At 42.1% G+C, this 16,784-nt stretch overlaps 1 protein-coding gene across 1 annotated transcript in view; it reads left to right on the forward strand.

Annotated features, from left to right (window-relative positions):
- LOC146796816 (metalloproteinase inhibitor 1-like) overlaps positions 1–16,784 on the forward strand; it is a 79,148-nt gene that overhangs the window by 45,949 nt on the left and 16,415 nt on the right. The window contains exons 4-5 of the mRNA XM_085631378.1: positions 3,269–3,366; positions 4,653–4,767. Coding sequence (XP_085487504.1) covers positions 3,269–3,366; positions 4,653–4,767 — 213 coding nt within the window. The remainder of the gene's footprint in view (positions 1–3,268; positions 3,367–4,652; positions 4,768–16,784) is intronic.

Consider the following 16,784-nt stretch of genomic DNA (forward strand, 5'->3'; position numbering starts at 1 on the left):
CAATAGAAACGGAGGAAACGAAGTGGCAAGCACACCAACCAATGAAAAGTGAGGGGGGATGTAAGCTCATTTTAAGATTTATATTAAATACAATAGATTTCACAAGCACAGCGCAAGCGTTGTGCAGGCCAAGCCTGAAAAGAGATGGATGGAATGCTTGAATTAATCTCAGGCACTGCTAATTACTTAGGGCTGCGTCCCAATCCATCGTTATTCTACATACCAAGCCACCTAAGCTTGGCCACAGCCATATGCAAATCAGTCTTGACCCTGCTCCACTGGGAACAATCCTGCCCGAACTGCCAGCCTTTCTGAACCAGAATATAAGCAATCTAGGACCAGTTTTACCCTAGTTAGGGTTCATCAGCCAGGAATAACTTGGTTCCAGTGACACAGTGTGAACGGGACTTACGTCTTGGCATACACGTCCCACTGAGGACGACATACTAAAGTATACAAAAAAGTGATGGATGGCAGCATTTTTATATACACAAACACATGTTTAAAGTACAACATCAGTGATGTATGCTTGCAAGACTGTCTTAATTTAAGTTTCTGTCTGATTCACAAGTATCTGGTTTTCACAGTGACCTGAATATCGAGTCCAGGATATTGTGGGACTTTAATATTATGGAAAAAATATTGACAGGTAAGTATGTGTAGAATTTCTATACCTAATTCTACTTCTGTGTGACTTTAAGAAAAACAATTGACTCCTACATCCCATTTGTGTGGCTTGCAGGTTATGTTGCTTTATGAGTCGGAGCAGAACAGACAGGCAATTCAAGCTCTTCAAGGGGTCATGATTTGAGCCAATTTGGAAATGGAAGGAAATGTGGTGTTTGTATCTCACATCATCAAACCAAATATTTCTTCATTAGAACATGCCACAATTTCCTTAAAGAGGTGTATGCTTCTTTAGATACTTTAATTGCTAATGCTGGTTTCTCACTGGTTTGAAAATAATACAAGCGGGCAAGTGCTTTCTCACATTAGAATGCTAAGCTGGATTCACAAACCTTGTAGCTGCTTTAGAGAAGGAAGTAAATCCCAACCTGTCTGCACTGGAAGTGGAATAACATGTCTTACTTACTGAATTGTTCTTCATGGACTGAGCACTGATATAGCTGAAGGCCATAAAAACAGAGGGACCACAATTATGGTAAAATTATTCCTTGATGCTAACTGCTAACTTGAGTCAAGCGCAGTCTTTGACTCTGCTGATCAAAGACTGCGCTTGATATGTGACAGAGAAACATTGAGATACACCAATGAATCGTGGAACTCAGACATCTCCCTTGCGTATTCCACTTCATTCTATGCCTCTTGATGGTGCCATTCTGTGCTTCTTAGATGAGTCTCTTGAGTCTAATGCATCCTCATTGCAACAAGACTTTCGCCGGGTTGTTCAGCATTTACTTAAATACTGAGTAAAACCACAGTGCGAGCATTTTCAGAGTTTTACAAAGCTTTAGTTAAGAAGTCTTATGTAATTGGATTGTTTTAAATACTTCAGATTTGTCACATAAATATTTCTATTTAGTTTTAAAGGTGGTATTGTTAAGAACTTGATAAAACCGTCACCTTTCTTTCTCCTTTCTGTACCTAAACTGTAAACCAGGCATAAATTACTCCCACCTGATGACATGCAGGTGGGTCTTGACCTTGCATGGACACAGTGAGGGCCAGTGAATAACGTGTCCAGATGTTCAGCATGTCCTGTGTCCTGATTGGCTTAGTGTTCCTAACTTCACGTGGCATCTAACCTAATGATGTTTTGGGAACGCTTGCCCCTCCAGCCATGTGTGTTTTATTGGGGCCAATCTCACCGGACCATTATGTTGTCGCTGCCTATCTGTGGAACTAATCTGGGTTTTTCCTGATCGCGCATTTGTCCTGCTTGTTACATGCCACCCCACCTGTGATCTGTGAATAAGTAGCCTCAGGCCTAGGTCACAGGGCCTGTCTAACCATGTATTTCTGACTAGTGGTTGATGGAAAGGTCATCTTCGGTGATTTCGACAACAGTGATTCAATTTAGTTTTTATGCACACTTTATTATTGCATACATCCAAATCAATATTACTAGAGGTGTTGCATCACATCCGCCATGGATGCTGAAGGCAAACAAATTTGGTGTGTGGGGATTTATGCCACAACTGCTTCTTTGTAAATTATTTACCTTGTTTTGTGTTAGGATATTGCCAGATCCATGTTTATGTAGAGGTGCTACATGTAAAGCACACTAACACCCTTTCTGGTAAGAAATATGTTATATAATAACATTTCATTACCCCAGTCACTCCTCAGACCCTCTGTAAAAATCACCAGTGAGATAGCTCAGTCGGTCATTGTTGAGATCTGTGTGTTTAGTGAAATCCAAAGGTTCAAATACTGGTAGGCTTACTCAGCCTTTCATCCTTTCAAGGGTGAGAAACTGAGAACTATTTGGCTGGGTAATAACTAACCTAGTTATTGGTTTTCATCTTATTAAGCAGGGCTCTTCAGGGGCTAGTGTCCTTTCTAACGAACATTCTCAGGCAGTAGTTCTGCATCCTTTAAAATGTTATTTGAAGCCGTTGACCTCTGGGTGTCACAGGGTGGTTTTCCCTCAATTCACCCATTTTCAACCATTGTGTTATTCCCCTTGCCTTGATAATCAGACCTTTTGGTTTTTCCTTGATGAGTTCGCAGATGGTACCTAATTTAATCTGCACCTAGATGGGAATCCTGAGAGAGCCCATATTTTAGGAGCTGCCTTTCAGAAGTGGTTAGATTAATGGAATACAACTTTCTATAGTTGAGTTGTGACAAGACTGAGGTTCTTTTTGTGTGTCAGGTCCATCAATGTGGTTCATGGAATGATGCCCACTGTAAAAGGCCAGTGTCTTCAACCAGTCTCTTGGGTTTGCAGTCTAAACATCTTGCTTAGGTGACTGCCATTGAGTGTAGCTCCTTACTTTTGCTTTGCAATCACCTTGCATTTCGGAAACTTTAGAAAACTTGGCAGTTCTGTCACTTATAGCTCTTTGTTTCTTCCAGCTTCTTATAGCACCAGGACACCCTAACCAGAATGCACATGTGCCACAAAACCAATCCATAAATAACATTAAAGAGAAATTAAATGAAATGAGACAAGAGAATCCTGTAAAAGTGTGCCAAGTATTATTATTAATAATGACTGCTGGTCATTCCTCATCAATAGTTGATGTAACTGAGATTGAAAAGTTTACATTTATTAATATTTCCTGTGTGTGTTTTTTTTTAGTAATACGAGCCAAGTTTCTAAATGACTCCTCCACCGATATGTTCAGAGAATCCAATGACAACTACAGCTTGATTAAGTATGACATTGAGACACTTGAGGTAAGGACTCTAGTCTGTCTTCTTGAAATGTGAGAATGGGGTGAACCAGTGAATGGAATAATAGTTTATTGTATAATTAATTAATAGCTTAACAATATTATGATCACAGATTAAAAAGAATAACATTTGAACAAGCGTAAATAAATACATTAACATAGTATAAAAACATCTAATTATGCAATAATCTAAAATAGGTCATGAGGGTTTCGTTCGTAGGTGTCCCTAAAGTGCCTGCTCATATATAGGGTACTAGACTTAAATGATGTATATTGCATATAGCTGTTAAAGTGTTAATCATTAAAGTAAAGTGTAAAAGAAGGAACTGCAAAGTTTGTATGCGCAGAGGGCAAATAATCGGACCTGCTCTGATAGTTTAGTGGGATGTAGTGACCCTTCCCAGACATTTACTCACATATCAATTCCATTGTCAATCTGTAGACGCCACAGTACTTCCGGAATAGTCTCCGCTTAGTATAGCTGCCAAAAAATGTCTTGATATGTGAACAGTACTTGTGTGGTCTGTGGCTGCACCGTGTTATGTCGGTGCCTGGATCCAAAGTTGTCCTTTCCTTGTGCAGTCTGCAAGAGCCAGTTCTCAACCAGTGAACTTGTCAGTAGGAGTGCACCACTGCGTTGTAGGATAGCAGGCTAGAATCCGCTTCACTAATCACACCATGCGCTGGAGCTAAGGGGTTTGCACTGGCGGTGGTTGTGGTGGCGTGGTAGCAAATAACTTACAGGAACACTGTGATACACATGCAAAGCACACCAACTATTTGATTTATAGTAGATGGTTCACAGCCAACAAAGTGTTTATGATAAGGGTATAAGACAGCAAATGCAGCTGCTGGAAATGTTTTGTGTACACCACCCCAGTGATTGCAAGTTCAGAGTTTATTCGGGGCTGACTTTGCCTTCAATTCGTCTGATATTGGGAAGGTTAATAACTACCATTCAAGAGGCTATTGAGTTTGTGGCATGTGCTAGATTAATCCTGACACCTGGTAGAAGAACATGACTGTGGTCAGTGATAGAATAAAATGGGTGTCAATGGTCAGTGCAATCAATACCAAAAAACAGACTGATCACTTATGTCTTTCTATGTCTCAACAACTGAACTGTACCTGAGGAACCTCTGTCACAAGCTGCCTGCATTAGACCCTTCTTTCATTATAAGAAACCCTTCTGGCTGAGGCGAAGGGGAACAAAAGTGTCAGGAGAAAGTTCACAACAATACTGATAGATAAGACAAAGTATTGAAATTCTGAATTTTTCAACCTCTGCAGGTGTTCAAAGGTGGCGCTGAGATCAAGAACCTGAAGTTTATCTACAGCTCAATGGAATACTCTTGTGGCTTTTACATCAGCCCTAGCAGTTACAATGAGGAATACTTGATTACAGGTAGGATCTTTCTAATGATATTATATGAACATCCAAGAGGAGATATTGAGTAACAAATAATAATAAGTGACAGCAGCAGAACCCATGAGTCTCAACACCAACCAGATTATGTGAAATAGTCAGTTTTCCTTAATGGTGGCAAATGATTCCCGTTCAGTTCAGGTCTGCAACAACACCAGGAGAGCAGGCCATTAAAAACAAGCGGAATCATTTTGATATCAGTTAGTGACAATAAACAGATAATAATCTCATTGATGAAAATAAGTCATCAGTTGATTGATAAGCTATTTGGTGATTAAACTCAGACAGGTGTTGCTGTATGTATTCCTCTAATAAAAAAGACCTGTTTTGAAATAATTAATAATTTTATAACCAAGAATTTGCTCCGTTTGGGAGTATTTCCCTAATAGGTTTCAACTTTCAAAATACCCATGGCTACAGGAATGAATAGGGCTGAGCACGTTTAAAAAAAAAAGGAAGGGTTGTTTCCCCAGAAACCAATATCTCTGTAAGAAAAGAATAATCCCATTTTGGAGGTAATGGAGAACTGGAAGATGGTGACTATGAAGAGACATACCATACATTAGAGTGCTGAGTTCACAGATCAACGCCGTCTCCCCTGTCTGCTTCTACACTCTGCGCATGCGACGTAAGATCGTCAAGTGGCTATCCCTACACACAAGACGCAGCGTGACACAAGCCTTCATCACCAGCTAAACTATGGCAACGCCCTCTACATAGGAATCGCAACACACCTCCTACAGAGACTTCAGACCATACAGAACGCTGCAGCCAGACTCAACCTCGGCCTCTCCCGACGACCCCACATCACACCCCACCTCAGGCAACTCCATTGACTCTCCATACTGTAAAGATGCCAATTCAAGCTGCTGACCCATGCACACAAGGCTCTACTCAAACAAGGACCCGCTGATATTAACCACTGCCTGAACTTCCACCAACATTCTAGAAGACTATACTCCGCCTCTCTTTCACTTGCCCATATTCCCTGCATCTCACAAAGCAGAAGTGGAGGACACGCCTTCTCCGACATCGCAGCGAAGACCTGGAACAGCCTCCCCACGCACCTCCAGAACCATCGCCTCACTTTCGGAATTCCGATTGGCCCTCAAGGAATGACTGTTCGAATAAACCTCCGGGACCTGCAAGCACCTGGATACCCTATCGGGTGAATAGTCACGCTTTATAAATCCTGATTGATTGATTGAAGTGAGTACTGTGAAACTTCCAGGTTCTGGGCAGGACTCCCAGGACTTCTTAGGTGGCCATTGCACATACAGGAAACTCACCCTCAGTTCCATGCGTAGGAGTGCTTTCCGTAGTTGCATTTGCTCAAAACTGCAACTACCAGTTCCTACTTTGGCCTTTACATTCCCACACTTTTGTTTTGTTCTCGCCTTCAGCCCACCCGGGGTATGTGCTTCCTTCTTATAGTAACCTGCATGGAGTCCTTTGGTTCCTAAATATGCTGGAATGCTTTCTAGTCTTTCTACTGTTGTTATTTCTTTTTCTTTTTATATTTTTTGTCCTCATTCACATCTTAATAAAAACATCCAGCTCCCTAGTACGACGACCCTCTTTCTGCCAGGAAGTCTGATGTTATATTTTGCCCTCCAAAGCTGATGGTAGTCATCTGACTAACTGAGGTCAAGTACCAAATCAGGGGTCAGGTGTAATCATAGGACAAATGATTTCCGTATGCAAAACCTCAGATAGTCATTATATGTTATACAGCTTGGTGTAAAATAATTGCACACTAGTGTAAATCTTGAGCTTGGTTCAACCACGATATTATTGGTAGCCACATCTTTAGTCTCTTTTTAGATCCATCTTTAGTATCCATTTCAAGAGCGTACCTTACAGGAACAGCCCATTCTGTCCTAGTGGGGGATAACTTGGACAGCCACTTTCTGCAGATTTCTCTCCTTGCTGAAAGTACCAAGTAGAGTATTAACTTTGCTTTTGTTCTTGGTTAGTGAGCCTAGCTTGTCCGTACAGCCCGAAACAATAAGTATAAGGGTTACCTTTATTTCTTTTTGTAGGATAATTGGTATATGTAGGAAGGTGGAATCTGACTATATGGTTGCCCCCACTTTTTGCATGGTGTTTTGCTGGTTTATGACTTAGTTGGACTGGGACCCTGCTATTCAGGGCCCCAGTCTATCTGCTTTCTCTGTAAAATGGTTTCTATGTACATTAGGTCCATTTCTAATTGGATTCTGGAGTGCCTTATAAGACCCTAGTATATGGTATACTATGTACCTAGGGCATGGGTACCTCAGAGGCCTACCAGGGGCTGAAGCATGTTTTATGCCACCCCTGGGAAGCACTCCAAATGACACCACAGGTCTGCTACTGCAGCCTGGGTAAGGGGTGCTTGCACCCCTTACAGTTGTATAGGCTACCTATATCACTACCATTGCACACACATACAAAACCTATAAGTCACTCCTATGGCAGGCCTTAACAATCCTGAAGGCAGAGTGCTTGGTTTTTATGTGAGATGGTGCCCCTGCATGAGCAGAGCCCCTCTGCAGCATTCGGAGTACCTCCTCTGATGCTGTTTGTGGTGCAGCCTGATCATATACTCTTAAGTGCATTATAACCTCGTGGTAAATGCTAACTTTGGACTGGCTGCACTGAAAAATGTCGTGTTTGGTGTCAAAAGCTTTGGAATACCACCCCCCCCCACCCCCCAGTTCTGGCGGTGGGGGTAGCATTCCACCCTTCTAGAGGGAGAGACCTGTTCACACTGGTCTAACCCGGTAGGACTTTCTACAGCCCTGGCATCACAAAATGGATGCCACTGCCACAGACACGGGTCTGGCCTCCTGCTGGGGACCGAAACTCCGGCAGGGGAGGCCTGGACAATAGGTTTCCTGTCCCAGTGAGGTGTAACCACCTCCCCAGACAGGCAGATGTGTATTTGGGCTGGGCGGGAGCACTCTCTGGTGCTTTGAAGTCCTGCACTGGGGGCACACTTGGTGTCCCTGTGCATAGTCCAATTCAAACCGGTTGCAGGGGCTACCTGCCCCTGCTCTGGCGCGAAACTGGACAAAGGAAATGGGTGTAACCACCCCTCTTTCCAAACCCTCCCATAGGTGGGTCCCTAGAGTATGTCCAACCCCCAAACTTTGTAAAAGTATGGGAACCCCAGTCCTTGAGACTTTAGATTACCCTGGACGAAATGCTGCAATATATATTCTGGACCTTTGATGTTCTACTTTGCTTAGAAGACTGAAGAAATCTCCCTCAAGGAGTGAGTCCCCTGGTTGGCAGGCACCAAAGAAGCAACTGACCGGTCTACAGCGCTGAAGCTCCCGCCAGACGCCGAAGTCTTTGCATCACCAGAGATGGATTTCCAGACTTCCCCGAGGCTACCCTGAGTCCACAGCAAAGCTGAGGCCCTTGGCTATCGTGGGTGACGTGGAACCGTGACCCCTGGACACCGTGATCTTTTGCAGCTCCATCATCTTCCTGGTCTTCCTCGAAGTTGTGCTTTGGGCTCTGAGTAGCCCCAGCCTTGAGCAACTCCTGCACCGAAGATTTCTGGCCTCCACTCCACTAGTGACCCATGGGCCAGTTTCCAGTGCGACCGCTCAAGGCTCCTTCGCGATCGCTAGCCCGTTGGCTAGTAGGTCCCCCACGAAGGCAACTCCTCTTCTGATTGGGCTTTCCTGGTTGCTCCAGACGTGCCCCAACTTACCCTCGCTGGGTGAGTCCCCCAGACTTTGCTGGTCTGCACCGCCGTCCTTTCTCTGATTCCAAGTGACTTGCCGTTGCCAAGGCTTGTTGGATCAAATCTGGTCACTGACATCGCAGCACTCGACAGACTTTGTGGGACAGCTCGAATCCAGCTCCTGGTTATCATCGGCGCCTCCTGGACCTCGTGGCTGAAGAGTCAAGACACCCATCAACTCACCTGAAGCACCCGACATCTGTGGGCATTGGTCTATCATGCCCTTGGTCACTGGTAAGTGACCCAGACTCTGTCCCCTCTGCTTTCAGGTTCCTTCCATCCTAGATCCAGGATGGATCGCTTCGGACACTTCTCCTCTTCACGGCAGCAGCACTTCTTCGCCAGCTTCCATTGAAATCCACGACGCGTCCCAATACCAAAAGACACGTATGCACCCGGCTTCCCTGGGTGAGGTAACACGAGTACTCCGCTGCTCCCGTGGGTGCTAGCCCTAGAACTTTCTAAGTCCAAAAGGGTTTGGTCCTGACTCCTTTCTAAGTGTCCCTAATCTTTAAATTTCCAACTGCGACATTGCCCATAGAAGCTAGCGGGAACCCGCAGCTGTGTTCACACACTGCACACGGCCCCCGTGGGTCCCCTGTGTCACTACCTTGGGTGGTTCCTTGGCGTCCCAGCGATTCTACAGGCTCTAGGCCTTGTGTCTAGTTCAGTCGACGCCCCTAGGGCCCAAACGTGTATTTGTGCTATTACTGTTGATTGCTAACTTGTAACTTAAGTACTTCGAACACCAGTCTCATAAAGAGACTCAAGGGGTGTGTTTTATCTTAAATACATACATTTTAAATATATACCTGGTGTGGTTGTCCTTTCATTTGGTCATTCAAGAGATTATAGACTGGTAAAACAAGCTGCTTTACATTCCTTCAAGACTTAGCCTGAAGGCTGCTCTCCATAGCTACCACTAGGATAGCTTTCAATAAAGGTTCTCTTTAACCTATCACCATAAGGGGTTGTTTGGACTGATACAGGGTGCCCACTATAACTAGTAGACAGCATATATCAGGCCAACTTCTCACAGTATGGTGTTACCCGCACTTTTCCAATACGTTTGAATCAAAGGCCAGTCCCAAAACATATGGATGTAATGTGTTCTTGCTGCACCATACTCCATGCACTCTGCGGAACTCTTCTTTCCCATCTTTGCAGTCTTGTAGGGTGTTTAATACACCCTGTGCAGAGAGAGCAACTGATTCCTTCTTTAAAAAGCAGATCTAAAAGTACCATGAAGTGAAGACATCGATACTTGCCATTTATCTTGTAATCCTTCATCCGCAAGTCTCCTCCCCATAATTCCTCTGGAAGTTTGAAGTCTCCATCCACCGTATTCAATATTACCCAGTACCACATCACAACTTCCTTTTCCCTTTGGCTGGATTTTGATCGCTGTTTTTCTAGAGCATTTGTAGTGGGAGCCTGACATGCATAGCTTGAAACCAACTTCTCAGCTGATACTATTTATACCTTGCAAGTTGCCCACCAGTAGAAAGATTCAACATGTTACATACAATTCAGGAATTTTTTAGTTGGAAAGCCCATGCATAATATTGAAAGTCAGGTAGAGATAAGCCCCCCTCATCCTTCTTTCTGCCTAGTTTTTTCCAAGATACCCATAGCCATTTGCAGCCCAAATAAAGCTAGAGAGTTTTCTCTGTAGTTTATTTATCTAGTCTGTTTTTTGATGGTCAGAGGTATGGCGTTAAAGAGAAAGGTGAACTTTGGCAAGATGGACATCTTTGTCAAATCTATTCTGCCCAAGAGAGTTAATGGCAAATGTTCCCAGTTCTTTAACAATTTACCTGACTCAAATAAAGCAATTTTAAAGTTAATTTCTGCTAATTTATGTAATCCTATGTTCCTCACCCCAAGGTATTTCATCCTCCTTCTGATTTGCTTATTTTCACTTGGGCTATTGCAAGCCATAATCTCTGTTTTTGCTGGGTTCACAGAACATCCTGATATGCTCCCAAAGTCTTGCATCAACCTATTTATCACTAGAGATTCCTGCTCTAAGTCGTTTGTATATATCATAAGATTATCGGTGAAAAGAACCACCTTTTTCTCCCAGCTATTATACCTGAATGCACAAATTGCTGACTCCTTCCTTAGTTTGCTCACTAGTGGTTCTATATAGAGGTTAAATAACACTGGGGAAAATGGACAGCCTTGTCTTGTACCTCCCGTAATTGCCAAAATCCAATGTTAAACAACCATTCATCGGGATTTTCACTGCTGGATCTATGTATTTTGCTGGATTGTCCTGCAAATGTTCCCCCTTAGTTGTGTTGATGCAATATTGTGCTCAGATATGTCCCATTCACCTGATCAAATGCCTTAGTGGCATCTAATGTTAATACTGGTGATGGAAGATTAAACGTGGAAGCTTTATCAATCGCACCAACCAACCTATGGGTTAATTCATGGCAGTATCTCCAGTTTTAAAAATCCCTTTTGATCTCTGTGTAATAAACCACCTACTTCCTTGCTTAGTCTTTTAGCTAGTACATTAGCAAAGATTTTATAGCCATTGTTCAGCAAGGATATTGGTCTATACGACTCACAACTTAAAGGGTTCCTATCTGGCTTTTTTGTTTCCTATACAAGGTTCCTTCTTAAATCCGTTTTTATTTTCCAAGCTAGTACCTTACTAATGCTTTCTCCATATTCAAAATGTGCCAATTGGCTCACCTCCCACCACTTCCTTACTCTTTCCTCCAACAGTATAGCAAGTTTATTTTTTGTTTTCTGAAGGTCAGCTTCTAATGCTTTTTTATGCTCATTTGTGATAGTCTGGGCCAACATCTGTTCTTCTATTTTTTTTCATTTCATCCTCCAACTGCCCACACTCTTTCTTTTTTATCCTGTTTGTCTACCACACAATGCTATTTAATCTTCCCCTAATGTGAGCCTTAAAGGTGTTCCAAACAAAATTCAAAGGCACTGATCCTTCATTAAATTTAAAACAACTCTGCAGAATCCACTCTTAGAGACTCCTCTGCCTCACTCTCTACGATCTAGATCCACCATTTCAACTCAGACTTATTAAACGGTCTTAACACTAACTAAATAGCTCAGTGGTCAGATAAGTGCACAGGCAGATAAGAATATTACACACTTCTTCCACTAACAGTTGATCAACTAAAAAGTAATCTATTCTGGAGGCATGACCATGTTTTTCATTTTGAAAAGTATAATGTCTCTTTTTTTTCGCCGTCCTTCTCCAAGTATCACACAACCCTAGCTCTGATATCATGTTTTTAATATTCGATTGCATCTTTGGGGCATGTGTCATCCCTATTTTTAAAGACTTGTCTAAAACATTATGCGAAAAAACATTAAAGTCTCCTGCCACTATAATGGGAGCAGGGAAGCACAATAGTATTAGGTGAACATTTTTTATTAGATTAATGTTGTCTGTATTTGGCACTGGTATCTTGCTAATGTGTTGTTCATGTGACACATTTGTATAGTCAATATTAGCCACCTTTCTGTGCTATCAATGACATAGTCTTAATGGTATCCTGGATATTATTTTTTACCATATAAATCAGAGCCTTAGTGCAACTATGGTGGTTTTTACAAACCACTTACTGAAGCCATTTTGTGTAGTTTAAAGAGTTCCAAGCATTCCTTACGCGTTGGACGTGTTTCTTGAAAACTAATGATTTGTGCTTGAGAGTCTCGTAGATATTGTAAGATTCTCTGCTGTCTATTTTGCATGATCAACCCATTTATATTCCACTGCAAATTTCATGCTTGGGCTACTCCACCCCTACCTTTTTCTCCTGCATATTTGTATTCCCATTAAAAAACTGACCTCACATTGACCCTATTGATATGTTTTCTTAGGTATGCATAAGGCTTCTGAAGTTTTTTTAAATTTTTCATCCGACGCTCTTCACCCAGTGCTCCATTTTTCGCTAACCCTTCTTTTCCTTCTCTGGGCGGACTCTCACAATTTCCCTATTGACATAACTACTGTCCTTTGGAATTAACCCATGAATGACTAAACATATATCAGATGAACAGGCAAAAACACAAATCAAATACTAAACCAAAAAAAGCTGAATAGTGCAAGCAAGTTCTTGCCAACTGTATTCTCATTTGCTTGATCAGAAGTCAACTCTGAACTGCCTGTTTTGACCTATATTGGTCATGTTCATGCTTTAACTTTGTCAGTCAGTTGATCTGCCTCTTTGTGCCCTCTTAGGTTATACACTTTGATGTCATGCATTACCCTAAGTGTGGCAGGAGTTGGGTAGTTAGGTCTAATTTTATGAACCCCTCTATCCTATCCATTTTCCAAGTTCCCATTATCTCTTCAGAATTATACGGGAGATATCTGACGTGATTCTGAAGTTGAATCCCCTTGCTGTTAAGGATTTCGATTTCAGTGCTTTCATCAATAACTGTTCCTTAATCAAATATGTTAAAAAATTCACCAGTATTTTCCGAGGTTTCCTTCTATTAAGATTCCTCCTAAAGGAATCATGATGTACTCTCTGGATATCTCCCACTATTTCAACTGTGTCATCCTCTAGGGGGATTACTGCTGTTAACAATTCTACCACAAAAGTTAGTTCTCAAATCCCCCCTTCTGTTCCCTCTGGGGCATTTAGGATACTCAAGTTATTTCTTCTTGAGCTGTATTCCAACTCCTCCAGCCTCTCATAGTGTTCATTCCCCTTCTGCTCCATTTTCAAAATGTCCGCTTTGCTCTGTGCTCCCGATGTTTTAAGCTCACTCACTGCCTGGTCCAAGGCCAAGGTCCTCTCCTCGAAAGAGTCAATTTGTTTTCTCTAGAGTAATACTTACTCTTTGAAACTCTTTCTGATTTGCTTCAGATATAGTGAATCTAAATGTATTTTCCAATACCAATGACAACAGCATATTTTCCATTTTAAAGGTGGCAAGCCTTGTTTGACCTAACTGAGGATGTCTGAGGCCTACATGTGGCAAGTCCCAGGAGTCTACTCTTTCAGCTCTTTCTTGAACATTCTCTAATGTTGACCCTGGAGTGCTGTGAAGGACAAGTTCAATGTCGCCATTTCCTGCCACTATTGTTGAGACCTTCACATGGGGAGAGGCTTCCCCTGATTCCACTGCCTCCTTCAGGTCTATAATGGCTGTCAATTGTTGATGTCTGTTTCAGGTTGTACCTTTCATCGTATTACCATTTACCATAGTCTAAGGAGGTGAGGACAGTTCTATATTTTCACCATGGACAGTAGATTCCCAACCTGCTTGGGGTGGGAGCTGCCTATTTAGAGTATTCATGGCATCTGTATCTTGCTGACCTTCCACCACGTCTTCTGAATTGTTGTTAGCTAGCACCTTAAAGAAGGATCTCAGCGGGGGTGTACTTTTCAGGCCCTGCTGATTTTGTTCATTCACACATCTGCTGCATTCATTTGAAGAATGTGCATATTGGCATATTGGCAGTTCCGCATTTCTAGGCGTGGACTCATTTAATCCAATCTTCGCTGTGGGGGCGGAAACTGGTGTCGCCTCTCAACGCTTAATCACTGAAACGCTGAAGGAACAGTACCACTTTTCGTAGGAGGATTTCTTTCGTCACAACTTCTATTATATTTTATTTTTATTTATTGGTTTGCTGCGGTATTCTTTTAACATTCATAGTGAAAGTTTTTATTTATTTCTGCCCTCCTATTATCTGCCTTCTGTTAGTGAATCCTTCCACGGAGACACGCACTCCACAGTATACAGCATGTCAAATTACTCGCTCTCTGTGATTAACCTCGATGACATGCAGACCTTGGAGCATCCATTCTCTGCTACAGCGTGTCAAACTGCGGTGACACGCACACCTTAAGCATCGTATGTGATTAATTGTGTCCCCTTTCAGCGCATTAAACTCGGTGATGCGTACACCTGATATTAGAACATCCATTTCCATTCAGTGTGTCAAACCACGGTGACACGCACACCTGGAAGTATCAGTTTCTCTGCTCACAGTGTATCTACCTACGGTGACACGCACACCTGAAGGAACATTACCTAGGAGCATCACCTGTGGTTAATTGTGTCAACCATCCAGCGCATTACATTCGGTGATGTGCACACCTGAAGCAAGTCAGCCATCTAACATATGGAGTCACTCTCTGTTAGACTTCACTGGTCAAGGTTTGAATCTACTGCATGCAGAAAAAAATTCTGTGACAGGCTCACTTTCTTGTGCCTAAGGACATTTTAAACGGGTCATTTTGCAAACATATATTTCCTCTTCATCATACGCACACCATAGGGCACTTCTATCGACCACCATTATTTTCACTCTTGTTACTGTGTATTTCTTTCTACTTTTACTTTGATGGCTGCTGCAAGCATGTCCCAACCTGCACCATTCTTGAATGAGTTTGGAGAACCCAGCATCCCATGGGAGGAATGGGTGAACATTTTTGAATCATACTTCATAGCAATTGGGGGAGAAAAATGTAATGCCTTTAGGAAGCAGCACATACTTTTACACAATTTGGGTCCTAATGGGAGGAAAATGTATCAATCATTACCAGAACCTGAGGTGCACACAGATGAGGAAGATGATGAGGAAACTTACAACACTACCTTGATAAAACTAAGGATTCATTTTGGGGACAAAGTAAACATAGTATTAGAAAGACACAATAATGACCACCAAAGGTATCCTGAATGCAATGTATCTATCGATGGTAAACATGTCAAAATGTTTGCAGACTCTTGTTTACCCTTCACTCTTGTGAACTTTTTGGAATTTAAGTCTATTTTGGGCAAAGAACAAGATAAACTTTCTAAAGCAGACATCTCTCCCAGTGGTTACAATAGAGACGCCATACCTATGAAGGGCATGATCAAGTCTCTCATTTCTTTTAAAGACCGGTCCACAGTGGGAAATATATATGTTGTAGAGAATGGATCCAACTTATTGGGATGGCAACATCAAAGGGAACTGGGGATTAAACTAGACCCTAACAATCTGGAACAAGTTTTATCTCTAAACCCGTCAAGTAACAGTGAACACTTTGCTAGTGAATTTCCAGAGGTCTTTTCAGAAGACTTGGGATTACTGAAGGACTTTCAACACAAACTTCAGTTAAAACAGAATGCTGAACTGGTAATTCACAAAACAAGACCTATACCCCATCTTATGAGGGAACCGTTAAGAAAAGAGTTATCCAGATTAGAAAATCTAAACATCATACAACCTGTTGATTGCTCTGAGTGGGTGGCCCCCATTGTCATCGCAAAGAAAAATCATAGCCAAGATATCAGAATGTGTATTGACTTACGTGACTTAAACAACAACATATTAGTGGAAAGGCACCTGCTACCTCGCATCCATGAGATATTAAGCACTATGGGAGAGGCCACTCACTTCAGTGTTCTGGATCTCTTCATGGCATACCATCAAGTGGAGCTACATCCGGATTCTAGAAGACTCACTGCATTCACTACGCCTATGGGAACATTTATGTTCTGTCACATGCCTTTTGGGTTGGCCTCAGCGGCGGCAGTGTTTCAGAAAATTATGCAGCATGTCTTGGAAAATGTTCCCAAGACATTATGTTTTCAGGATGATGTATTAATTTATGGCGCCAGCATTGATGAACATAACGAAATCCTAAGACAAGTTCTTTCCAAATTCAAAAATGCAGGTCTCACGCTTAAAAAAGAAAAATGCCAATAGGGTGTGGAATCTGTAGAATACTTAAGGCACTGCATTTCTAGGGAAGGGTTTAAACCTAAACATTGTTTACTTGAAGCAGCGAGAGACGCTCCAGCACCTACTAACAAAGACAAACTTAAGTCATTTTTTAGGGTTGGCAGCGTACATGGGGAAATATGTTAATAATTTTGCTGATATAACTGCCAACCTCAGAGAACTCACAAAGAACCACACTCATTTCCAATGGTCAGCTGAACAACAGATGTCATTTTTAAAAATAAAAGAGGGCATACTTTCAGCTCCGCACTTATGTGACTTTGAACACAACCGTAAGACTATTCTTACTACAGATGCTAGCAGAAAAGGTTTAGGGGCTACCCTCTCACAAGTTATTGATGGTAAAGAAAGAATTGTTGTGTTTGCCTCACGAACTCTCACTAAAGCAGAAATGAATTATTCTGTGGTGGAAAGAGAAGCTTTAGCCTGTTTCTGGGGTGTGAAACTTTTAAATTCTTTCTTTGGGGCATTCAATTTTGTATACGTACGGACCACAAACCTCTGATTTTTATGTTCAAC

This window comes from Triturus cristatus, chromosome 10 (assembly GCF_964204655.1).
Source record: "Triturus cristatus chromosome 10, aTriCri1.1, whole genome shotgun sequence".
Classification (NCBI taxonomy): domain Eukaryota; kingdom Metazoa; phylum Chordata; class Amphibia; order Caudata; family Salamandridae; genus Triturus; species Triturus cristatus.